This window comes from Aplysia californica, unplaced genomic scaffold (genome assembly GCF_000002075.1).
Source record: "Aplysia californica isolate F4 #8 unplaced genomic scaffold, AplCal3.0 scaffold00349, whole genome shotgun sequence".
Taxonomy (NCBI): Eukaryota; Metazoa; Mollusca; class Gastropoda; order Aplysiida; family Aplysiidae; genus Aplysia; species Aplysia californica.
In genome coordinates, this window is record NW_004797619.1 from 87,917 (window position 1) to 115,166 (window position 27,250).

The 27,250-nt window shown below is 39.7% G+C and overlaps 1 protein-coding gene across 1 annotated transcript in view; it reads left to right on the forward strand.

The window, feature by feature from the left end:
• LOC101847509 (anaphase-promoting complex subunit 4) overlaps nucleotides 1–27,250 on the forward strand; it is a gene marked incomplete in the record, with an annotated part of 226,336 nt that overhangs the window by 83,885 nt on the left and 115,201 nt on the right. The window contains 7 exon segments of the mRNA XM_013085139.2: nucleotides 325–387; nucleotides 3,571–3,742; nucleotides 6,102–6,199; nucleotides 10,272–10,330; nucleotides 11,053–11,091; nucleotides 23,020–23,121; nucleotides 25,145–25,222. Coding sequence (XP_012940593.1) covers nucleotides 325–387; nucleotides 3,571–3,742; nucleotides 6,102–6,199; nucleotides 10,272–10,330; nucleotides 11,053–11,091; nucleotides 23,020–23,121; nucleotides 25,145–25,222 — 611 coding nt within the window.

Consider the following 27,250-nt stretch of genomic DNA (forward strand, 5'->3'; position numbering starts at 1 on the left):
CTTTTTGTCTGGTTTCATCCTGGTAGGATGGAGCTACTAATAGCTGATGGTAAAGACAAAAAGCCACAAAGGTTTTGAGTTCATGTTACACATGTTAAAGACACTTTGACAGCTGGAGTCTGGTTAGAATGAATGATAAGTTATAGTAGCAGCACAGGTCTCATTAATAAAAATCAAGTGCATTGTGTGTTGAAGTACTAAAGGCTGGTCACTGCTGAGGAGTGAAGAAGAAGAAAAACAAAAAGAACACTCCTTTTGATATGGTACTCTTTTTCTTAGTGCATGCAATAAAAATAATCAAATTATATTAATGTATTTTTACAGATGACGCAGCATGACATCAACTTTGTGGCTGAGTTTCTCAGAGATAATTTCGGTGAACCTGAGGTATGATGGCAAATGTGCATTTTAAAAAGTATTGTTTTTTTATTATATTTATTATACAGTTAACTGAAGTTTTTTTTTAACCCCTTGACTGCTTACCATAAGTCTACCCCATGTGCTAAGGAAATTTCCACAGTGGCTGCTTTTTGAATGAGTATAGCTCGCTTACTATAAGGACTAGATATAGCAAAGTATATGTCAAATAAAAGAAAAATGAACATACAGTCCTTTGGTGTTACTCATTTTTAGGTAGTATAAATATTCTGTACCAGGTACCCCCACAGAGCAGGCAAGGGGTTAAGAGATAAGGTTTCTTATAAATATATATATATATATTTAAGATCAGCTGTAAGTCATTAGAAGGGCTGGATTCTGCTCGGTTAATCGAAGGCTTGTAAAGCAGTGGAAGTCTTGCGCTAGAGTCTTGCGAGCAGGCTTGTGGTTTGATTTGCCTCCCGCTTGCTACCGGAGGGAACTTCCGGTGAGTTGTGACTCGCGGACAGTCCTGCTGTACTGTGTCGTGACGTCGCGAACTCTCGTGGCAGTGGCCTCAGTACATATTATAGATTCTCTGGTTATTTGCGTTGAGAGGCTTGCACCAAAAGTGCAAGATCGGTTGTTTTTTTTTCATAGTTCGGTTGTAAAAAACAAAAAGCTCTATTCAATGCACTTAAAAATTAATATTGGATCGGCTATTATTATGATGTTCAGGCCTGTTTATTTTTAATGTGCACGAGCCAAGCGCTTCATCGTCGCACGCAAAAGACCTCAGTTCGATTCCCGTATGGGGAGAAATTTTTACTGAGAACCTCCGTCTTTCTGCTGGGGCGTTGTTCCCTCTCAGCCCAGGTTGGCCCTGACCTTGGGTTGAAGTAGGCCTAGCCCGTCTCCTAAATGTTCTGTATTATGTCACTGTGAGTGTAACACATCTACAAAATAGGTTACATACATACGATACAAAAGCCAATCACAACGACCCCTGGAGTTCTCCATTCTAGGGTAATCTAAGTCTACTTATTCTTATTATTATCAGAAACCTAGGTCTCTGTTACTACAATACCATGCTCCCTCTCACTTATCCATTCGCTTAGCTGATCAACGGCGGGAAGTTAAAAATAACTTCAGCTCTCTACGCCTTGCACCAAAACAAGCCCAGCCTCTCCCTTCCTCCACGGTTCAAAGTTCACACAGCGCACAGTACTGTCTTGCTGTTTGAACACATCGGACTGTCTTGTCGCCATCAAGACGGTCCTACGCCATCGAGCCCGTGCCGCTCGCTCGGTGTATCGAGACAGTACAAGTCAGCAGGTCAGGTTTGGAGCTTGTCCTGGGGCAAATCTGTAAGCCTAGCGCAAATCAGTACTGTGTGAATTGTGGGGCCTGTGGCAGCGGACGGGACTTGAGGCTTGCGCAGGCCTCGATTAATCGAGTAAACTACAGCGCCACGCCGCGCAGTGACTCCGTGGGCGAGATCTCTCACTCTCCCCCTCTCTCTTTTTCTGACGTAAGTGGCTTCGCGGATTGCAAGCAGGGTGGGGATGATGAGGGGGCCTGACACGAGTGGCTTCGCGGATTGCTAATTGCTGTGGACTTGAAGTTTAGACTAGACCAAGGAGGTTACAGTTTGCGCTAGACTCAACTTATCATGCTGGTGATTTGATTTGATGATTTGACCTACTGATTTGAGGCTTGTGACTTGAACTAGGGGCTTGTGAGCACGAGCGGGTTTGCTACCGGGGTACAGCCCTAGTCATTAGCCAAGTATATTTACACTCTACTGGAATGGAGCAATAAATTTTGAGAGAAAAGTGACGCACATGTTTCCAAGTTGCCAAATATATAACAGATGTATAGATTGATTCTCTGTTCCGTTTTCGTGGTTGTACACTCCCGAATTTCAAAGGTGTGGGACCAGTATGCACTGTTTATGAACGGAACCCTCACTTGTTTACAATGGCGTCTTTCCCAAGATTAGACCTAAATGAAACTAATGAAAAACTGAAAATTAAACTACAGTGACTTCAGACTCGATAATATAACTGCGCACCCTGTAAATGATTCTGAACCACTGTTAATTTTGTCAAATTCGAAAGTTAAGTGGTTGGGAAGTTTTAGGAGGCCAAAGTGATGAACTTTCACAAAAATAATATATATATATATATATATATATATATAATATATTTATATATGTCTTTGTGTGTGTGTGTGTGTGTGTGTTGGTTAACCTTTGTTGGTTAATTACCCTTCATGTTAGATACTAATGTGAAAATTTGTTTGGTAAAGGGTTGTCATCCCCAAATGTTGCGTGTACAGCAGAACCCAGGACAGAATTGCAAAGGAGAAAGAAAAAAATTCTGCCTTAGACTTGGACATTGAGTCTTCGGAGGAGTGAAGTTTTTTCTGTGTAATAAGATGAGGGGAACATATTTTATGGCTGGCAATGGTCAAATTAATTTCACACCTCTAGCTATCCAGGAAAGGTTCCATACTAGAGTGCCACTTGATCACTTTCAAATGCAATTGTGTGAAATCACATCCACACCACTCTGATCATCTGCACCTCTCAGGGCTCACACGGATGGGGGTACAGCTACCCCCAAATGGAAGTTTTGTTTCAAATCAAGGCTGGCGGGCAAAGCATTTTCTGTCTTAAGACATGTCAAAATCTTTCGAAGGGAACTAATTTCTCTTTCCGTTTCCGTATTGAGCAAGTTTTAATCTCAGACAGATGTATTACAGAGGAATTTATCACGCGGGAAGTGAGGATATTCCGTTATAATAGGTTGTTTTTTTTGTGTAACAGGATTCTGTTATGGCAGGATTGGCTGTGCTTGTTGTGATGATGTGGGTCAACTCGTATGTGTATATATTATGTATCATTGGTGTGCGAAATGGACCATTTGTGTTCCAATTTAGGTCAAATACTTTCTGTCTGTGGGTGGCTTCTTATTGCATTTGAAGAGAGTGAAAATTATGAGGGTTTCGTTGTTTGCTATAAGGTCATAGATATACCTAATAGCCTTCAATAGTGCTACTAGTACTCTGACAACAAGAGTGTGCAATTTACAGGTGGGAAAAAAGAGTTATCGCTTTTTTAGTCTGGAATACTTTCACCTTTCTTTTTGGATAGCCGTTGTATTATTGTAGATTCCTGCTACAATTCCTGATGTTTCCTTCTTTGCTCAGGATCCTGAGCCAGCTGCAGCCACAGCTGGTGATGAGGGGAAGTCCAAACCTCCACAAGTGTTTCGTCTGGAGAAAGTAGGTCAATACTTGAAGAATGAGGATGTAACTCAGCCTCCCAACTACCACGAGAACCCGTGGATACAGTTCCTCAATGCTGCTACATTTCATAAAGGTTTGAAAAAAAATGAAGCGTGTTTGGCTACCTGATCTTACTGATCTTAGAAATACAATGGTCTCTTTGTGTTTAACACCCCTCATATGCACACACGATCACATGCATGAACACAAATACACTCCCACACAAAACACACGCACACACACACACACAGACACACTCACACACACACACACACACACACACACACACACACACACACACACACACACATACACACACATGCACACACACACACACAAACACTCGTGCACACTCACACATATATCACAGCGCACCGGCAGTGGAATTTTAGATGTAGCTGGGGGTTCGCCGCCGAGCGCCTTATCATGTCGGGGTCATGGGGGTCAGCTCCCTATCGCAGCTCTATCTAGGCTGACTTGATTTTTGGTACTTTTCAACGTACAGTTTTAGGTGTATTCTTGTATTTATGGTAATTATTATTTAATGCACCCAAAGCACGCATTTCTGCTCTTTAGACTAAAAAAACCGCGGATATTGTAACTTGTCTGGTTATTTCGTTAGACGTGCTGAAGTCGACATGACACTGCTAAATTGTTAAATTTTTTGGGACAGGTGCGAATAAAAAAAATCAATTTTAAAAAAAACGGCCCGACAAAATCTTTCGAACTTTTGGAACATGAACGACATAACATTGGTGCAGATACTCAGAAAAGATGGCATCTGTGTATGTAATAGATAGATGTAATTTTGCAACTGTATCCACCTGACACACAATTCGCTATGAAGTGATTCCACCAAATACAACTTTATGTGTCTGATATAATTGTGAATATCCGCATATTTTCTCGAAAGTTTATAAACATTACCCTCATACCACTGTATGAAAAAATAAAAATCGATTTTAGTGCCAGAATACATCTACAATGTAATACATGAAAAGTATCTGTTACATTCTAGAAATTCCTTACTTTTCTTAAAACATTAGGCTGTCAGTTAAACCTCCATAAATTATTCCTTATTTTTCTTAAAACGCTAGATCTAGGTTTTGTAAGTTGACTGAATAACAGGGATACCTTCTCGTAATTGGGTTATAAGAGTAATTTCTAGCTTTCCAGTGACACCGAATCAGCACCAGACCTTTCCAGCTTTTATTTTTGGTTCAATGACCATTTGCAATAACTGACATTTCCGACACAAAAACTAAGAATGAAACAAGAAGTTTTCTCTACCCATGTATTTACACAGTTTTGTGTTTTTAAAAAGTCGCATAATGTATCTTTCTTAGTTGTATGCAGGCTGCCACAGACACAACATGATTCATGAACAAACGCAGAGTAACTCACTCTTGTTTAATGGTAAAACAAGAGCTAACGCTGAGTGTCTTTAGTTAAAAAATGCAGATGTGCATCTTCCTTCTCTTATAACTTGACTATTACTACTTGTGCAGATTTTAGATTTCCCATGGTGAAAGACATGATATTCGTAGACAGTTTAACACAGATTTTGTAGAGATCTACACTGGTAGGTAAGGTCTACACTGAGCCTTCTCGGACAAGGGCGAAAAATCTCGGAGGTCTCATGTTCAAGTTGCGCACATTAATGATCCCTTGGTGGTCCAAAATCAATAAGAGTGGGCTTCGGCCGCCACTCGGGCAAAAAATTTTCTACCTACTGAAAATATTTGGTGTGTTCTGCGTGCTAATATGACTTTATGCAGTTGTGAGCGCCGTATAGTAAAATGCTTACCAGAAGACACCCCTCCCCCCCAAAAAGAAAATCCTACTCACCCACACACAGACTAATACACCTGTGCAAACGCACACACACACTCAAACACACTCGTGCACATGCACTCTCACATACTCTGTGTGAGAACATGGTAGTTCAAGATGAAGTACAACATTCCAGCCACCCGGCTTGATCTTGCTTACAGATACGTTTGTGTTTTTAAAATTACTTTTTTAAAAATCTCTCATTTAGTGACATAAATATTCATTTAGTCTCAACAATATTATATGAGAAATTTTATGAGCTCTACATCCACAGTAAAATACCTTGTGCTCTAAGTGGTTAGTTGGCCCTTTAAGTTGGGAGGGGGGATGAAAGTGGAGCTGAACACCTCTTCTTGTTGTGTTTATAACACCCCCACCACCACCCTCTTAATCTCCAACCTCCCCTTAGTCCATATTATGATTTTCTCCTTTGTCCCAGCTTACTTTATGTAAGGCCAATCTGTCCTTAGATCGTTTCCTAGAATAATTGTTCTGATCATAATGGTTTCTGAAATATTGTTGTCCTAATCTGAACCTGGTGATGTGTCGTCATTGTCACGCCAACTTTCCACCCACTATTAACTGATGCTCACACCCTGAATGTTTTTGTATGTTTTCAGACAGCAAAGTGTTGTACCCCAGCATGCTGGGCAAGTCATTGCTGCAGAGAAAAGAATTGCTGGACAAGGCTGTGGGCAATGCTGTTTTAGAGCCTGCTGTAGGTGCCTGCAGTTACTGTGTATATACTACACTTAATTCCCAGCAGTTCATGCATTAGGATTTTGTATAAATAAATATGATTCACATTGTTGTGGTTTTTTGCATGTAAAATGTATTTACTTTTACAAATAAAGGCTGCGTAAGGTATTTTTGCCAAATGAAAATGACTAAATCGACTAAAAAGCATAAAATTAGTATTAAAATTGGTGGTTTTATAATAACATTTTCGCTCTGAAGTTAGGTGATTCGACAGTGGCTATTTCTGCGTCCCGTCCGCCATTTTGAATTTTTTCAGGGGCACAGTAGGAAAAGCAGTTAAAATGGAATCAGAAGACTCTGACCTCGATCTAAATGGTAGCTACGGTGAATGTTTTGTCAAAAAGGCCCACGATAAGGAGTAATTCGGCGAGAACGAAGAATATGAACCTCCTCTATGTGCAGGGAGCGAGTCTGGAAATAGGTAAGTTTCTTTATCCATGTTATCAGTGTGTTGATCTAAAAAATTCACCTACGTAATGAATAATATCACTGCCATTTTAAGGAAATATCTTTAAAAAAAATTTTATGTAACAAAACATAGGTTGCTAAGAAGTTGTTTGCGTCAGCCGGTCAGTGACGCAGTGCAAGTTCAGGAACTATACACAAGTGCATTGTTGTTTGTTTCTTCCCCATAGTTTTATGTGTGCATTTCTCAGTCTAAACTGATCAAAATGATGTAGTTCAAGAATTACAAGCCGAACATTTTTATTTAAAAAAATGTCTGTTGGTATTGTTCCCGCAGTGAACACCAACAACCTGAGCCTGATACAGTATCTACCACCATCACCACCGGTGCTGCACATGGCAAGAACAGAGCATCTCCAGGACTTTGTCCGCGTTTTTTACCTGACCGGGCTCCAGGACTGCACCTCTCTCGGTCTGACTTGGATAGAGACCAGGAGCTACATTTGCCCAGCTGCATGTTTCAAGCAGTTCTTTTGTGCTCGGATGGTGGGATAGTTGCAGCTGCATCATCGGCATACAGAGATGTAAGGTGTCAAAAAGCTGTCACTGTACAACCCCTGATGAGTTTTATTTATTTGTTTACTTTTTGTTTTTCGCCAGAAGAGAAATTGTATTGTACCTAAACATGTGATTGGGTAGACTGACGTTACGACATATGGCGATAATTTTTCAACAATTATTTTCATTCCTTGAATGCCTCTGTCTTGTTTCATGCAAGTTCCTGATTTCAAAGGGGGTTGGGGAGAGGGAGGGGGTGATTATTATTTTATCACTTAGTATCACTGTATTACATTCTGAGTAATTTGGTGTTGTTTTATTGATGACAATTGTCAAAAAGTGAAATTTCCAGTTTCAAGGGCAATAACCGAGAATTTGTAGAGTGCACAAGAACGACCCTCATTTGTTTATTTTCCAACAGAATGAAGTGTCTTTGACACATTACACCGTAACTTTCTCATGAAATGAATGTAAACTCTAAATTGTCATACACTTTTTATTTCTGATTGTTGGGGAAGTCTGATTTCTGTTACTGCATCTATTTTCTAGTAACAAGAAAAATAAGTCACACCTCAAGATGGCTTGACAAATATGACATCTATTGGTTAGGTCTGAAAGACCAACCAATTCCCTTACATTGGTATATAATATGTCTATCTGGAACAGATAGATCATTGCAGGAGGCTTGAGAGCAAGAAGTCATGATATGAAATTTCCAGCTTCAAGGGCAATAACTGGGAATTGTAGGATGTACTAGAATGGCCCTTATTTCTTTATTTTCCAACAGAATGGTGTGTCTTTGGTACGTAATATGCAGAATTGAGAATTGAATGTATTTTTTCATGAAATAAATGTAAACTCTAAATTTGCAAACACTTTTTTTTCCTTTTTTGTTTTTGTTTGGGAAGTGTGATTTCTGTTTTTGTTTCTATTTTTAGTAACAAGGAAAATAGGTCATGCCTCAAGAGAGCTTGACTAAAATGAAATCTATTGACTAGGTCTGAAAGACCATCCAATTCCCTTTTGTGTCACGACGCGGTGGAATCAGGCACTCGTCAATTTTTTGGCATGTGGAGTTATTGGTATCATCTGAAAGCAGATTTATTTGCCTTGCTTCCAAGGAAATCGTCATCATCATCCAGTACTAGATCGGCAACAGACATCGGCGATCATGGATCTCCATTCATTCCTTTGCCTGGATACTCTAAACTAAAAAAAGCTACGTTTCCCTGATCTTTCCCTGTTACCCATTTGTTTAGGTTCCCTAAGTGTGTTGTTCTGGGCTTTTCCATTATTGTTCTTGGGATATTACAGCAGTGGTTTCCCATTGCCTACTGCCGGTTTGTATACAGTTTTCTCTGCTAGCTTTGTCAACCACTGACAATCCACAAAGTAGTGGGGGCTTTGGTAGGATTTATGGCACTTCCTGTTGCCAAGATGGTCCCTTCTTCGAGTGTGTGAGGTATTTATTGAAGCACCTGTGCCACTAGGGTTCTCCTCTACTCTCCACGGCCATCTCCCATTTGGTTCGTGACTGCTTAACAGCTGACCTCCATATCTAGAAGCCTTTCCCCTATCCACCACCCGCGGATGCGCTGGGTTGGGTCCAAGGAAATAAACACCCATTTATCTTGAACAGAACTCAAGATACGATTGAAGGAAGTGAGGTCGCCTGGTTTCAGTGTTGTAACTAGAGATAAAATGGCCGCCAAAGTTTGGAAACTGAAAAATGGCACATTCTGTGTCTTTAATAAATGTTTTTCAGTAAAATTTCTTATGGAAATGTGCTGTTATATGGTTAAGCTAAAAAATAAAAACGTTTAAACTCGACGCTGCCTCACATATATACAGTATGTCCATCTGGAGCAGATAGATTATTGCAGGAGGCTTGAGGGTATGGAAGACGCCTAAGACAAATGAAAAATGCCAAAATATGCCAAACTGCTTGGAGTTAGTAAGCAACATCTTCTTGTGGTAGATTTTCATATACACAAGGAAATGCTGTCAACTTTTGTAACTGGTCATTAACGGCTCAAATGTTTTTTTGAACTTTGAAAAAAGAAAAAGAAAAATGCCTTTCTACCGATTTAATTAAAAGAAATGTTGAGCTTACCGCTTTCTTGATATCTGTTTTACTTCAATAGCCAATATGGAAATACATTTTCATACATATGAAAGAAAGATGTTCACAAATAGCAAGAACATGCTTGAGAATTGCAAATGAGTGCGTTATTCACTCTGGGTGCATGTGAGGGAAGGTAACAATTTCTTCATTTGTGCATTTTTTAATGTATCACATGGGCATTTAGTTTACAAATAAATTGTTTGAGCAGTGTAATATAAAAGGCAATCAACTTAAACTTTAGTTGGTATGTCATTGTGGTTGGAGTTGGAAGTAAGGTATGAAAGGTAATAGGAGTCAGAACAGGCAAAAAAATGTTTTCTTCATATCAAAATACAATTTTACTAAAAGATATATACTTTGGTTTCGAATATTATATTCCTTTTTTGAGGTGTTAACTTTGTTTAAGTGCATATCCATGCAAGTTCTTAATGTAGTTGTAGCTCGTTTTCAAGCCTCATTTTCTCATGACTTTTTCTTTCAGCGATAGTGCTCTCTTTCTTTTGGGAATATCTCATTGTACATAATTGAAACAAACTTTGTTTTTCACCCACTTCAAAGTTTATAAGAGAGCTTTTCTTGTGATGGCAAGATCAGTGTTGCATTAATCTTAAACTTTAGCCTCACTTTGAAATAGTGCAGAACTCATGGTAAACATTTCTGATCAAAGAAGGAATACATATAAAATATACAATCAGATCAAGGTTTATTATGAACTTAAATTCTTTGCATGCTCCTGCAATCTCCCTTGTGTCACTCATCATGTTTAGTATGTGTAGCCTATGACCTTATTAAAGTTCTGTAGTAATAAGACTTATTTTATATGTGATTTTAAATGTATCATTTGTTTTATTATTCCATTTGATTTTATATTTCAGCTGTACCGTTCTGACAAATTAAGATGATTTTTAGCTTTTCATTGTGTTTTTTAATTTGTTTTGTACAGAAAGTGATAGGAGCCTCAATGTCTCCAGTCAGCTGTTTCTCTCTCTTTTCAGTCAAAGAGTAAGTAACTTTCTCCTACTTGTCCTTTTCCCTCTTTCAGTCTCTTTTATTTGTTTGTCTGTTTGTAAGCCCTTGTTTCTATGTCAAAGTCTCCTTTTCTTCAGCATAAGGATTTGACTTCTTCTTCTTTTTAATTCTCCTTGCCTGTGGTTTGAGGATGGTACTTGTGAGTCCTTTTTATTTTGTGTTTCTCTGTGTTTATGTGTCTGTCTTGCTTTTTGAAGTTTTCCCTCATACTACATGTAATGATGGTTATTGTGTTGATGTTTTCTTTATTAAAACTGAAAGGCTCCTTCTACCTCAACCCCCCCCCCCTTTCTCTCTCTCTCTCTCTCTCTCTCCCTCCCTCCCTCTCTCCCCCCCCCCTCTCTCTCTCTCTCTCTCTCTCTCTCTCTCTCTCTCTCTCTCTTTTTTTGTTTGTTGATTGTCTAGAAATATATTATGTGTAGTGTCACTGTATACTTTGTGAGGAATGATTGGTTTTGTATTCTTTTTGAAGAACTGTTTTGAACATTGGAGGGGGTTTAAAAATTGCAATGTGTTTCAAAATAGCTGTTTAGCTTTTATCTGTCTTTTCAAGTAAATTCCAGACTTTGATTGTTGTTTTGCAGCCAAAATTTTGACTAGGAATCGTAATGTCAAAATTACATGTGAACACTTGTGTAGTAACTGTTTTTTAAAATATTTGAATAATTATCCTTTTTATTTGCATCATGTTTCAGGTCCCCTGAACCATCTTCCCAGCCTCCTAAAGTCTGCCAGTAAGTTTTTTCTTTCCTTTTAAAAAAAAATATTGTTGCGACTTGGTGACACAGCTCCGTTGTGCTAATTAATAGAACAACAATAACTTACTGAGACTGTTTTGCGCTGTGAATGGAGATGAATATGAGGTGTGTTTGTGAGTGAGTATTAGGCAGTTTTGTTTTAGTTCACTAACTGACATCTTGTTGAGTTTCTACATTGGTATCCTCCAATGCTGAACATGACAGCCTGTGTTCCACGCAGATCAATACTTTAAGTAACACTTCCCATGATTTTTACTCGAACATTTCACAAGACCAAGACTTTCATGGATTTACAAAATCCTTACAATTACTATGTCCCAGCCACAACATGAGTCAACAGAAACACTGCTACCAAAGATGATTGATATCTCTTACCTCAAATACAAGAATCCAATAATCATCTGTCTGGATGCACCACTTACTTACTAACTTACTAACTTACTTACTTACTTACTTACTTACTTACTTACTTACTTACTTACTTACTTACTTATTTTACTTGCTTACTTACTCACTCACTCAATCACTCACTCACTCACTCGCTCGCTCGCTCACTCACTCGCTCGCTTACTTACTTACTTAGTTACTTACTTACTTTGAGAATAGGTGTCACTGCAGGCAGCACAATGCCATAGCTGCTCCCCCTCCTCTCCAGGGTCCATGAAAGGGTCTGCCTGCTGATCGTGCGAGTTAACAGTTGGTTGGATATTCTTCTGGCTTTTCCACGCAGGTTGCTGTCTCTCCCCGACCCTCTAGAGACACCAGCTTCCCTTAGTTTATCCATTGTGTGTTGAGTGGTGCCTTTATCCTCTCTGTGGTCGTTGAACCATGCTGCTAATGCTGCCATGACTGTTGGTGGATCTAATTGCATGATGCTGCCCATCTCAGCCTGGCCGGCTAGCTTATCAGCATGTTCATTGCCTTGAACTCCTGCATGACCAGGGCTAAATATCCATACAATCCTTGTGAGTCTGCTGCTTTGTATTGCCTCTTGCCAGTCTGCATACATCATGTGTTTCTTCACTTTTTCGAGGGTACTCATCAAGTTGGTGACGAGGATGGCAGACTGATACTCCGTCGTCTTAATCCAGTTAAGGGCTTCTGTGATAGCTTTCATCTCCATGCACTTGCTGGACGTGGTTTTACTTGTGGTGCCTGACAGCTCTTTCTGTATGACCCCGTTTACACGAGCGCTGAAAGCCCATCCAGATTTGACACCACGCTGCACTGATCCATCTGTGAAGATGACTACTATGCCCTGTTCACTGTTCTCCTTTATCAGCATCTCTACCGTGGCATTGGCTGCTCCCTCTGGCCACTCACGACATTCTCTGCCTAAGGTTGCTACCACTCGGGTATACTGCCCAGGTGTGTCAGTGACGCTGACCCATGCGCTGCCCCTTCGGATGTCTTGCACCTCACAGCATTTAGCCAAAGTCATCGCTGCCTCTTTCATCCATTCAGTCCCACTGAGAAGACGCGTGTGTACAGTTCATCACACTTTGTCATGCAGTGGGTTCTGATCATCGGTGCTGGCTCTCAAATATGCTTTCACCTGAGCTATCTTGTGACTCTCTACCATGGCTGGGAGGTCCAAGAGATAATGCATAGCCTCGCAGGATGTGTCTCATGTGCACCCGAGGACAATCCGTATACCTTCGTTCTGAATTCTTTCAAGGTGCTTCAGCTGCGAAGTTTACAAGGTGAGGAGACTGAGGCCATAGTTTATCACAGACAGCACGAGAGTCTGGTATAGTATGGCTAAAATTCTCTGTGGCAGTCTGCTACACTTCATGGTTTTCAGTGCAGTCTGACCTTTTCTGGCTCTTGTGATGATCCTGGTTATGTGATCTTTACCTGAGAGTGATCTGTCAAAAGTGATACCTAGATACCTCAGTGAGTGCTCACGCTTCAGGATCCTGTCGTTAATGGTGACTGTAGGCATCTCTGCTTTCACGGCGTGATTGTTCAGCGAGCACCACAGCACACAGGCCTTTTTGGGGTGGAGTTTGCCGTTGTGGTCTACACACCATTGCCCAATTCGATCCAGTTCCTGTTGCACCGCGTTAGCTGTTTCTTGCCGGTCCTTACCTTGTCTGTATACACAAGGACATCATCTGCAAAACCCTGCTCACGCCCTGGGCCTTCCAGTTGTCCAGAAGTGATTCCAACTGTGTTTATGTTGAATAACACTGGTGAGAGCGATGATCCCTGTGGCAACCCCACAGTGTGATGCTTCTGGTGTCAGATGTCCAGTTTCTCAGCCGCATTGCAACTTGCCTCTTCAGCAATGCCTCACCTACCCATATCATGAGCTGGGGGCTAATCTTAAGGTTGATCATTGTTCTCAAAAGGACATTGTACTCAACCCTATTATAGGCATCCACGAGGTCAAGTGCTGCTATCAGATCATTTTCTTAAAACCTCTATAGTTCTACATACCAACTGACCTGAAAAAAAAGTTTGTTCAAAGAAATGTCCTTAACTTTCTTCTTTATGTCCCAAATAACTTTAAAATTGACGGAAAACTAGAACATGCCTCCGGATTATATTTTTTATGAAGTTCATTGCTGTTGCACTACTGAAAGATGCTACATCATGTTTTTGCAGCGAAGATGTATCAGGAATCGAAATTTCCTAAATCAGCTTGTGTATTATTTGCTCAGTCAAATGGATAGATATCTGTAACAAACATATTGTTCCAAACAAAAGGTTCATTTTGAAATTGGTTGCAAATTTTGAAAGGTTTGGGTCCATAGGAGATAAAAACTTGAATCCAAGTCCTGAGTAGCACATGGTAGTCAGCCTGTAAAAACTGCACTCTTGAAAAGGTTGTGATTGTCCATGATTCAGTAAACTCTGACCGATACCTCGTCATCCTCAGTGCTTCCAATCTTCCATATTTTACTGAAATCTGTACTTTCTGACTTTTCCATATTTGCTCCCTCATCGTTATCAACTAGATCTATTAAAAGGTGCCATAGCGTAAGGCTACCAAAATTCAGTGGAAAAGGATCCGTATTCGCCTTCATATCGTCTTGTATAGGTTATTCTCTCGGCAGCAAGTTTAATGTTATAATAACTTGCCAGATTGTGCATTTCCTGCAATCAGCCGATTCCAGCTATGCATTCATTGCCGGTTGGTCAGCAATTCATTCTTACCTGCAAATCTATCAAAATCTGGCTAGCCTTGATAGCAAACTTTTTGTGCCAATTTCCTCCTCTTTTTCATTCACTCATTCTTTCTGTCTAGCTTCAGATTGTGTCCGTGGCTACTAAATTTGTGCATTGGTCAAGTAAATTGACTTGTGATATTAGAGCGAAAATCGGTATCAGAAAGAATCTATCAGGATTTCTCTGGGCATCACGTTACAACTCAGGAAATAGTTTCTCTCCCTGACAGGGTAATAGCCCTGTGTGATGGGCTGCTTCTACTGACTGAACCAGCCTTCAGGGTTTTCATGGAATGATGAATAATTTTTACTGCTTCATCCCACATGTTGCTGACATCTTAACCCCACTCCATGCCTAGACAAGTGGCAAAGGACAAGACATTGAGTGGTCTATAGCATGCCAAACTGTTTTTGAAAAAACTACAGTAGCATTAGTTAAGGCGGCATTGTATTATCATCCCCAATCAGATACTCCAAGTCTCACTGTCGATGCATCCAACACAGCAGTAGGTGCCTTACTCGAATAATGAGGATGCCAGTCTTGGTCCTGTTCGCTTTCTTTTCCTGGAAACTTTCTGAAATGGAATTAAAGTGTGGTGCTTTTGATTGTAAACTTTCTGGCAGCTTATACTGCCATCAAACATTTTTATTACTTTTTTAAAAACTGTATACACAGATCGAAAAAAGCAAAACTGATGGTTGTCCTCTAGACATTTCTTCTTACATTTTTTAGTTTACGACCGGCATCCGACACACTTGTAGCAGGTACAATGTGGTGGCTGACTCCCTTTCACGTTTCAGTCCCACCTAATTTCAGAACACTATATTGCTTCTCTTGGTGATTTCGATGGCCTTGCTTAAAACCAGATTCAGTCTGACAAGGTGGAGGCTTATTGCGAAGCTACCACAGTTCTTCAGCTACTAGATGTTCAGCTAGGGACGTTGACCCTGCTCTGCAATATATCCACTTGTATACTGAGGCAGGTGTTATCAAATTCTTGGGCTTGCCCAGTTTTGAACATGGTCTTGGACTCTCACATGCAAGTGCACGTCCCACTCAATGAGCCATCAGCCAACATTTCATATGGCATGATATGAAACATAATATACACAAGTGGTGCAAAGAATGTTATGCATGCCAAACATCTAAAATCCACCAACCCACAAGAGCACCAGTAATGGAACACTTTCCTCTTCATATCATATTCTGCAATCTGCATGTGGACCTTGTTAGGCCTCTGCCAACCAGTCAGGGCATGAACTATCTTTTCACTATAACAGACCGTTTCACCAGATGGCCCGAAGCTATTCCTTTACCAGATGCCCATTCCTCCACCTGCACCTCAGCTCTCATCCATCTCTGGATTGCCAGGTTTGAGGTTTTGGAAGACGTTCTCTCACACCGTGGCAGGCAATTCACTTCAAATCTTTGGGCAGGGTGTAAAAAGATATTAGGCATTGAGACTCGTACAACCACAGCTTATTACTCCCAGAGAAATGACATGGTGGAATGTTGCCACCTTCAACTCAAAGCATGCACTGCTGGTCTTTACTGTCCATGTTTTTTTGAGGGGGAGTTTGCTCTTCTTGGACCCCAATTATTCTCCAATTGAACTTGTTGATGGCTCAACACTTCAGCTTCCAGGGGAATTTCTTCAGCCGCTTGATGCAAGGACAGTTAGACCTAAGTGTATTATCTTTTGAATTAAGCACATCATATGCTCACTGCATCCTCCAGTTCCAAGGTTCCATGGACAACAGTCTGTCCACATTTTTACATACTTGTCTTCAACAGGTTATGTGTACATCCAAATGGACAGGTATCCAATTCAACAACTATATGAAAGCTCTTATTGCATCACTTATATCTGTGACAAGTTTTTCACTCTAGACATCAAGGGCCACTAGAAAATTTCAATCAGCTAACAAGAGACTGGATTCCCTCTTTGGAATATCGCCCCCAACCTTCTCAAAATCAATCAGTGTACCATCTTCAATATCTGTCACAAATTCGAACACTTTGACCAACAGTGGTTGTATATATGTTCCGCGCAGTTTACCGATCGGCGCTTCACGTTTTAACGATCGTATAATTGCGCAGCATTCTTAAGATTGCGCAGCAATCTTAAGATAGCGCTGCGCGTTTTAATGGTCATATAGTTGTATCATTCTTGTGAGATCTTCAGTTTCGTATCTTAATTTCAATTTTAATTTTCAGATTTTTACTTTTAAAAATAAACATGAATGTTCCATGGTGTGAGTAAAAGAATAAAGATGAAAGTGAATTTAAAAAATATTTTAAAAATATTTTAAAAAATAAATGTACTTTGAGTTTGATACCTGGCATTGTATCATTTTTATGGGCTCTTCAGTTTCATACGTTAATTTTGATTTTCATATTTTCACACTTTTGAAAATATATGAATGTTCCTTGATGTGAGTAAAAGAATAAAGATGGAAGTGAATTTTTAAAAAAAAGTTATTTGAAGAATATGAAATAAATTAATGTGCTTTGTGAACTTTGAGTTTGATTCCTGGCATTGTATCTTTCTTGTGAGCTCTTCAGTTTCATACATTAATTTTGATTTTAATTTTCATATTTTTACACTTTTGAAAATATATGTGAATGTTCCTTGATGTGAGTAAAAGAATTAAGATGGAAGAGAATTCTTAAAATGTAAAATATTAATGCAATCTTCAGATATCCGCTCAATTATACTAAAGTTAAAATGCGCAGCGCTATCTGAAGATTGCCGCGCAATTATGTGATAGCTAAAAGGCACAGCTTAAGATTGCGCCGATCGGTAAATTGCGTGGAACATATATATATTGCCTGCAAGATTTTGTGACTGTCATATTAATTCAGTTCCTGGTGATTCACTTTGCACATAGTTGTATTACTCTGGGAGGGGTAATGTAATGACTTAATAGCATAGCACCTGTGTGTCCCTTAATATAGCAACAATAACTCTCCCGTGACTACTTTGCACCTGAAATCTTGAGTACATATAAGGTGCCTGTGAACTGTGAATGAGTGTTTTATTTCACAAATTGACATTTTGTTCAGTTTCTACAATAGCGAATTGCTAGAACTCTCAAAATGATTCATTGTCAATAGTCAATATTTGTAACTAGTCTTTAATGACTAATAATGTGAATAATTATGTTTGTTAACATTTCTCTCATATTTCAGTTGTTTCAGTATTTCATAATTAGCTTTCGCAACAGTCAATGCTTAACAGATTGCGACAATGACTTCTGCTTCTTTTCTCAATCTCAATGTATTTTCAAAGAGGAGACGATTCCTGAAAAATTATCTTTTTGTACAAAAAATGTGTTTTTTGTTTGTGGATTTCTCCCATAGAGAGGTTTTGAAAGTTGAGTGTAGGTTCCTTGCTGATGGAACTGTAGTTGTTTGCACCTGAATATCATTCTTTTGTGTTTGAATAATGTAATGAAGCTCTTTTTTTTCATTTTCAATTAAATGTAATTATTCATATACGTTGAAGAATGTAAAAATTTGAAAAAAATTTAATGAAAGTTCTAAACTATGTCCTCTGTGAGTTGGTGTATTAGTCTGATCAGTGGGGAGTGTGAGGGCATTGTGGCAACAGCTGTTGGTGTTTACCTATAGTACAAGAGCAATTTTATATATCTGCTCTTGCAGATATTTTCAGGCCGTCCAGTTTGCATGTCTTTACAAAGAAAGGTAATTTTGAGGAAATTTGGAAATTTATTTAATTAATTTGGATAATTGCAATGGGCTTTTAGAGTAAATATGTATTTCATGCTCAATATTTTGAAATGTGAAACTGTGTTGACAATCAACTGATGTAAAGGTTATGTTGTTGACCTGCTCACTTATTGTACAGATAGTCCGAGCGCCAGATGAAAAAGCTTGTTTTGCGTCATAAAGTTTTTTTCTTTGGTGATTTTAACAGTTTTCATTGCTGATTTCAAATCTAATGGGGGCCAAATGCTAAACTTTGGGCATTTTTGTTTAAAAGTGAAAATCCAAGATGGCCGCCAAAGAATTTCGAGTAAAAGATGTTGTGAGGGATATCATGCATTTAAACTTTTATTTAAAGACATAAAAATGTACAAACTTCATTAAATAGCATTCAGTGTGACAAAAGTAACCACTCTTGATGAAATACACTTCAAATATTCGATAAAATGGCAACTTCAAAGAAAACAAGATGGCCGCCATATAGTTTTCATAAATGTGCTGATCCGCAATACACTTGAAATCGTCGCATTAAGATCACGACCTCGCATGGATAAGTTCTTCCTCGTGGCAGAGGGCGACACACACACACACACACACACACACACACACACACACACACACACACACACACACACACACACACACACACACACACATATATATATATATATATATATATATATATATATATATATATATATATATATATATATATTTATATATAGACTACAATATTACTTTAAAGTATTTCATCAAAACCGTGTGGATGCAGGCGCTGCATGGATCGGAGATAGTAAAGACAGTAGCGAGCATAGTTGACGTTCCAGGCTCAAAGATGTAGGGGAACATCTTTTCCACAGCAAACAAGTGAAGAGTCCAGTCAGCTTCTCTCTCAGCCCGAACAAAGGCCATCATAATGAACACTGGGTCAAGGAGCACTCAACCCAAAGTTTGGTGGTTTTGCTCTGGGTGCTTTTGGTGACGAGACATTGCGTGAGTGCAGCCATGGTGTGCACGTTAGTTTTGGAGAGAATGGGTCGCAGTAACTACTCAACAAGAAGTCTCAATGCTTTTACATTTTGTGGGTATTTTTACCGGGTCAACATTTTTGGCACTCCCACAAATGCAGAGCCAAGTAGGTCTTCAATGCCACTTCCTCCCATCAGGTATCCCACAGCACTAACAAAACTCCTCAACATGTGCATACCACCAATTCTTGGGATGAACTTCTGAAACTGTTCCTTGTGGACAAGTTCTTTGCACAGCTGGTAGTCACTGGTGAATATTGTCCATCTATGACCAGTGAGCTGTCTCGCTCAGATGGGATAATGTCCAGGAATGGGCTGTACATCACATCTGTCTTTGGTTGGGGTTGTTGTTCTGCACTGCAGGTACGTTGTGTGTTATAACCTCCATACTCAGGTCTTGCATCTTTGCCGAGTGCCTGTTTAAAAAATGGCAGATCTTGAGTTGCAGTTCTATTCAGAGAAGCCTGTCGTGTGGTAAGAAAGACCAGAGATGAGACATGTCGCAGGCTCAGTTCTTCCGGCATAAGTGGTTTCGTGTTTCTTGTGTACCGTTGAACTGCAACGTCACCAAGTGTCAGATTATCGGACTTGGTTTCTGTTTTGCTGAGACGCCTGATGGCTGGAATATCTTTCATTTCCCACACCTGCTCTGACTTCTGCGTGTTGGCTTGTGCCAGTATCTTTGCTGAGCCGTGCGTTGATTTTTGGCCTTTTGGAGATGGTATCTGCGTGTCAAAGTTGTCAGCTACAACTTGAACAAGTCCATGTTTACTGTCAAAGTAGGCCAGTCCTCTTGGAACAGATGCCATAGCAACAGTAGCTGAACACCGAAAGCGCCTTAGTTCGTCGCATGAGGTGGTGACTCCATACGTGTGAAGCTCGTCTATAAATTTCCTCTGTCGACTCAACAGAACACAAAGTCCAAGTTGCAAGTTTGTGAAATAGTTGCTGACTGTACTCGTAACAGTGTGGCCGATCATTGCTGCTGGCAGTGTAGAATCCAGTTTGGGGTCTGTGGCTGCAAGGAGCGATAGCAAAGGCTGCACTCATTCATGACAAATCCCCTAGGCAGACGAGTTGGGTACGTATGGCGATTGGGCTTTGAACATTCTGCTTTGACCACACTAACCAAGCATGATATGGCTCGTCCATTGCAGTCTCCTTCATCATTTACAATACGCATCTAGACTGAAGCCGTGCTCCTGAAGAAGAGGATGGAAGCCACACCTGGTGAGACAGGATCAGCAATTTTGGATGTAGCTTCTCAGATACATGGTTCAGGACTTCCACACTATTCCACATTCGTGAGTTGTTTCATCGAATGCCGTCAACCAGCGTACCGAAGACATAGTCATGCTTCGTAGGTGAGCTAGTTGATTGCGTTGGATAGTTTGTGTAGAACCAGGAGTGGCAGTCTCTCTGATACCTAGCGTCTGCCAAATCACTGACTGTTGATGACACACGGAAGCTGACATCCATTCCCCATTTGTCCCCACGTTCCTTGACACGTTTTTTTGTAGTTCTTCTTTGGTGATCTTCCTCCCTTTCTCCTCTCCAGTTCGGCATAATAAGTAGGCTTTTTCCAACGATCTGGGTGTTTTCGGGAGTATCAGTCAGCATGCTTCTCCACAAAAAAAATGTTCGTGAAAATTAAACGAACTAGTACTGCCCCTATGACGTTTGAGTTCTTCTTCAGAAAGTTCCTCAGTCTTTTGCTTTAGTAAAAATCGCTTAATATGGTCTCTGGTACAATGTGTGCTCACACAGTTCTTGTGACGCAGTATAAACTCAGCATCATCTGAAAGTCTCTGACTGAGTCCATCATCTCGTTGCCAACTTGCTTCTAGTAGACCACTAATCCGTCTCGATTTGATCACCGGTGGGTTCTTTATCGCATCCGTATGAGTTTAAAAGTAACTGAGTGAGACACTGTGTGTGTGCATGTTGCATGAACCAGCCTGATCGCATCACGTCCTCGTGGTGACGTAGCGGTTTCCTACATTCTTTGTTTCTACGGAGGTGTGGTGTGACGAAGCACTGTCTGCCAATGTCTCCTTCCTTTGCTAGCTGAGTCCATATTACAGCAGGCCGTGCGGTGCACCTTTCGGAGCATCCTGTGACATCACGGCGAGAGGAGCTATTAGTGTTACGCCTAGATCTAGTACCCTCGCGCGAATCTTGGTCAACTCGCACATGGTAGAGGTGGGCAAAATCCAGATAAACTATCCGGATAACCGGATAATTCTAAATGAAATATCCGAATTCAGACTCTAAACTCTCTTTCCTGACCCGTTTGCCGCAGTGAGTGTACCCATTTGTTGATGAAGTAATGCTAACCTGTTTATCTAAGAGATTTTGCCGAAGCGGTTCATAACATATTATTTGCCGAAGAGGTGTACTAACATATTATCCTGATTTTGGTAAAGCGACTCATTGCCCAGCATTAGTCGCTCCTTCATCATTCTTACATGGTACGGGTTGGTGTATTTCAACCAGCAGAAAAAAAATTATGCCCATAAGATACAAGTTGGCCCCCGACTGATATGAAGTCTAGAGACCCCGAGGAAGCAAAATCACCAAAGAAAAAAACTTTATGATGAAAAACAAGGTTCTAGTACTTTATATAGACCCGGCTCTTGGACTAAGAAGACCAGAAAGGTTACTGTGAACAATTTTTTTTTCTTTTGACTGTACAGATATATTATTTTTAAAATAATATTTCATAAAAAACTCTGCTTTAGTTTTGTAGTCTTAAGTGTACAAGTTGGGAGGTTTGTAGCCACATATGGTGTCTTTAAAAGTCGTACTTAGCATAAAAAGTTTTGCTAACTTCTGTAGACTAGAGCTGGGCGAAGGATCGATTCCGGAACAGATTCCCACGATTAATGCTACGTAAGAAAAATTCCGACTCCTTTTTATGTAAACCAGCGGTTATCAGTTACTTTGATCATTAAGATCTTCTTTTATTTTTTAAATTAATTTTTTTTAAGTTGATGCATCGTCGTGTTCCGAAAGCAATATTACCATAAACCCTGAAGATGTTCGGAGCCAACGAACAGGTAACCACCCGAAGAAACCACATCATTTGAAAGAAAGTAATTGGGTTCGGAGTCGATTCCTACGATTCCTAACTTTCAATAACCGGGAACCTAACCGCCCAGCACTACTGTAGACAAGGTTTTATTTGTTTCCTAAGGTTTTATCAATCATTCTTTAGAGTGAAAAATAATTATATCCAAGGGCACAGGGTCTAAGCATGTGTAGGATTTGTAGATGCGCCACATAGTAATAAAATTTAAAAAATTGAAATCTGGGCAGCGCTAGAAGGTCTTACTTCTGCACTATTCTTTGTTGTTACTAGCTTGCCTTCTTTTTCTTTTTTGTCACAGTGAATATCTGGTATTGTGTAAATGTAGTCAATGTGAACCACTTTTTTTAAACTATGAATTTGACCTCCTACTAGACAAATATAAGTCTTTATAAAGATGAGCCTGACACTGGGGTTTGAGGGTGTTTACTGTTCAGCACAGAAAAAGAAATGGATGGAAGATATTTGTTGGTATTAAGAAAAACACTTCGTGAGCTTCCTTGTGTAGACTGAGAATTTCTGCACTGTGTGCTGAGGTGTATGTTCATTTTGCGCTGAAAGTTAAAAGATAGTTCAGGCCTGTGCTCCCATCCGTAGTGTAATCTAATCCCAGTACAATAGAACCTGTCCAGAACGACTACACTTTGTCGAGGAGAAAATTGGTCATCTTAAACAGCTGGTCCTTTCAGACTATTATTATTATAACAGAGTTTAAACGCAAGTTAAGGCGAGGAGTAGTCATCTGTACAGGTGATTGTCTGAGACAGATGGCTGATAGAGCATTAAATGTAAGTGGTCACCTTCCCTACTGATCACCCTTCTCCCCACGTTCCATTATCGTTTTGATCTGTTCGTAAGGTTTGTTATTCCTAACTTTATCTCTAGATTCACAGATGAAGATTTGGGCTGCATCTGGACGGCATATGTCCAAGAATATTTTCCTTGCAAGTTCCTCTACATCATGTGTCATCCGGTCAGTGATGTCAGGTGAGTAAGGGATCAAATGATAACTACTTTCTACTTTTGGTTTGGTTTTGATTTGTGCAAGAAGAGGAATAGGAAGAAGACAAAAACGGGAAAAAGAAGAAATAGAAAAAAAAAGAAAAAGAATAAAAAGAAGAAGAGAACAAAGAGAGGAAGAATTTTAATTTTAGATGTTTTACGCCACCATTGACACAATTTAAATCTGTCTGCCTGCTTCTACTCTGCCTGTCAAGGTGTACCCAGACAAGGAGGGATACAATGTCCTAGCAGGTAGGCTGATTTTTTTTTAAAGTTTTTAATTCTGCACACAACAAATTCATTTCTTCTGAATTGGACGGTGAAGTGCCTGACCACTGTACCAGAGTTGCTGTAAGGAGAAAAAGATGAGAAGTAGTAGTAGTTAGGGCTTTACGGCATTCGCAACTGCTAAGGTCATATGAGCGTGGGAAAAGATGAAGAAGAAGAAGAAGAAGAAGAAGAAGAAGAAGAAGAAGAAGATGATGATACAAGGTCCTTTAAATAATGAGGGACCTCCTCCACCCCCTCCCCCACCAATCAGGGCACCAGATGTTTTTACTTAAAATATTGAGTGTGTTATCTGTTGTGTTCTACCCATGCCGAGCTGTCAGACAAAATTACTATCAGGGTTATAAATGGCAGTGATTTCACTGTTGTACTACGACCCTCAGGTTTACCAAATTCCATGATCATGGTATGTCTATAGCCATTACATTCAGTGGTGCAGATTTTCTGTATAAATATGTGGCATGACGTGGTGGAATCAGGCCTTTGTCAATTTTTGGGTAAATGGGATTATTGGTATCATCTTAAATCCTGTTCATTTGCCTTGCTTTTGGTGAAAAAATGCCCATCTATGTTGAATAGAAGTCGATATATTTGCGACTGAAGGAGGGGAGGGTTGTCTGGTTTTAGAAGTAGAATTAATGAGAAAATGGCCCCCAAAGTTTGGTAACTTCCAAAGCTTAAGAGTCCTTGTAAACTGAAAATTTACAATTTTTGTGCCTTTAATCATTGCTTTTCAGTAAAATCCACACATAAATGGTGTTGAGCCCCCCCCCCCCCCAATAAAAAAAAAGAAGAAAATTAGAAGAAAAAAAAATGCCACAAGGCCAGAAAAATGCTGGTTTCTTCGATTTCATTATTTCGACAAGAGCCTGATTATACCATGATGCCTTACATATGTAAGTCTGAATTCCTGCACTTTTCCAGATTTTGCACCTTCTATAAAAAGTTTGATACAAGGTGCATTAAACAATACAATATGATCTGTACTCTTTGGATCCATGCAAGAGTGTTTCTCTGTGTGGTCTAAAAAGTTTGTGATTTTTTTCATGGCCAGTTGCCCCCTCGGACTGTTGTATACCACTTAAGGTAATTTTCTGAAACTATAGTCTGTCTCATGAAGCTGTATTCTGACTTCCTCGTCCAGTCTGTATATTTATTATTTTAAAAACTGAAATGCTTCTCAGTTTTGTCGAAAAGTTATGCAAAATTTCAGTTTTATGCATTGAGTAGTTTAAAATTCTTGTGTTGTTTTGTTTTGTTTTTTTAGACACTTAGGTGGCGAATCATTTCAATGCATACTGCTATCCCTCAAATTTCCAGTGCAGGCTTTTTTCATGAAGTAATCCCTATGAATAGCCCTCATTTGGACTCTCGAAAAAAATGTTTTACATGTACAATGTATAGGCCTACCGTAATTTTTTGTCTTGGTGATTTTTCTCATTTGAAAAACAGAGGCATTTTTTTGTTCTCCATTTCATTTTTCAAGGCCAGAATCGTTGTGGCATATTCATAATGTGGATGATTAGAGGGCATTAGTGATATGTCGTATATTTTTTTCCTTCCCATCTGCTGTTTTTGTCTGTTTTTCTTCTTTTCCCGTGCTCTAAATAACGGTTATTTTGTGAATACGCTTCTCTCCGATCAAACTATAAAGTAACGAACAAACTACAAATGGTGAATATGGACATTATTTAAGTTTTCTTTTTCTGGACCTTCACAGCTCCGTTGAATTAATAAAGATACACATCGGGAGGATTGGAGACCCGGACTTGGACGACAGCATCCAGGGCTTGGACAGGTAAGACAACTCTTGTTTTTCATGTGGACTCTTGATTTATTCCGAGTTATGTCCTTTGCTTTCTAGTCTTCACTCCCTATCTTGTGCACAAAGGTCTCGTTTCTGTCTTCACGATGTTTTTATCGTGAGCCAAGACTTTTTTTTTTTTTTTTGGGTAAAGTGTTTTGCGGGGCTCGCAACTGCATAAGGTCATATGAGCGCGCGGGACACACCTAATATTTTCAGTTGGTAGGAAATTTTGAATTTTGCCCGGGTGGCGGCCGAAGCCTACTCTTATCGATTTTAGACCACCAAGGGATCTTTAACGTGCCCAACGTGCCCAACTTGCACACGGGCCCTCCGAGATTTTTTGGCCCTTGTCTGAGAAGGCTAGGTGGTAGGAAAACCAGAAGATCATGGGTGTGGCAGAAAGACAGCAGTAAGAAGGAGCCAAGGAGTAGCAGTAGAAATACTGCAGAAAGAGTCAGGAGCCCAAAGGAGGGGGCAAAGGAGGTGAGTGGGTGGGAGCAGAAAGTGGAAATGAAAGCAGACAACAGAACATTGCTAGAGAACAGGAAAGGAGGTGAAAGGAGACAATTTTAGAGAAGAAAATTTTTTGGTCACTACCCGGAATCGAACCCAGGACCTTTGAATGAGAGGCCAACACCTTAACCTCTAGGCCACAAGAGCCCCCTGAGCCAAGACTGTCTGATGGAGATTGATTAGAAGAGTGAAAACAAACAAACAAACAAACAAAGTAACATGCTCGTCGCATTTTATTTTGAAAATTGCGTTCATTTCATTTTTGACCTTGTTCGGTAGAATTTATAGATAATGTTCATTTTAGTAGTCTGTTTATCAACTTGATACTCTGTCCGTTTGTTTGTTTTCTGTCTGACTGTCTGTCTGCTTGTGTGCCTCTTAGTCTACCCCCCTCCCTTTCTGTAAGTTAATTTGTATCATGTTTGTTGGTCTATTATTATGTTTGGCTATCGAATTGTGGGTGTACCTATTTCTCCGAATGTTTATCTGTTTGTCTAAAGTCTGTGGTATGAAACTTTAAGAATTTTTTGTTTATGGTAATAGGAGAAAAAAAATAGGTGAATGTAATATATACTTTGTAAAGCCTAAAAAGGGACCATTTTGCCATAAGTTAAGTTGCGTCGAAACCACATAATTAAACTAGATCTATATTTAAATAGATGTATGGCTTCAGGTCGTCAGCTGTCCTACAGTTGAAATTGCCAGCATATAGATCTATATACTGGCGATTTAAAAAAAAAATAAAGAGAAAGAGGTGCCACTCTTTGGTTGTGTAATAAATCGAGTCTTTGAAGTGCTTACGCTTTTCCTTTCACATGAGTAATGGATAAGTAGTATTCTACTAAGTAGATCTTGTCATAAAAACAACATTTCGGTTCTTCAGTGGGTGTTCACAGTACCAACGTTCAAAAAAGAAAGAAAATTGTCATTTTTTCCTGTCCACATATTTAAATATCTTTGTTTTAAAAAAAAGTAAGTGTAGGCCTGTGTTTATCAAAAGGCGCAATATTTGATAATCTCAGGAAAGATGGTAGGTTTAACTGAACATCAGAAAAAAATGTGCCATCCTCATGCTCCGCCCGTTTCTGATGTTCAACATCATTCTGTTTTTCTGTGGATGTTGAATGTTCTGGTTCCTTTCTTTTTTTAAATCGTCATATATAATACTTAATAAGACTAGTTAAAAGGGACACTCTCATAATTATGATTCCTTGCTTATGAAAAAGGCCCACAGGCTGCGACAATACAAAATTCTATACAATGAGGTCTCGACGCTGGTGGTGGATTTGTCTTTCGATAATGTGCAACGGTTATGAAGAAACTGTTATGCTCGGCCTGCTTCTCTGTAGTTCTGCAACTCTGCTGACTTCCGTTTTGGTTTTCTTTGTCAGTTTTTTCTCTTTCCTTGTGCGCGCAACTTCACGCACGCACGCACACGCACTCATGCATATTTACACACGTATTTACACACACACACACACACACACACACACACACACACACACA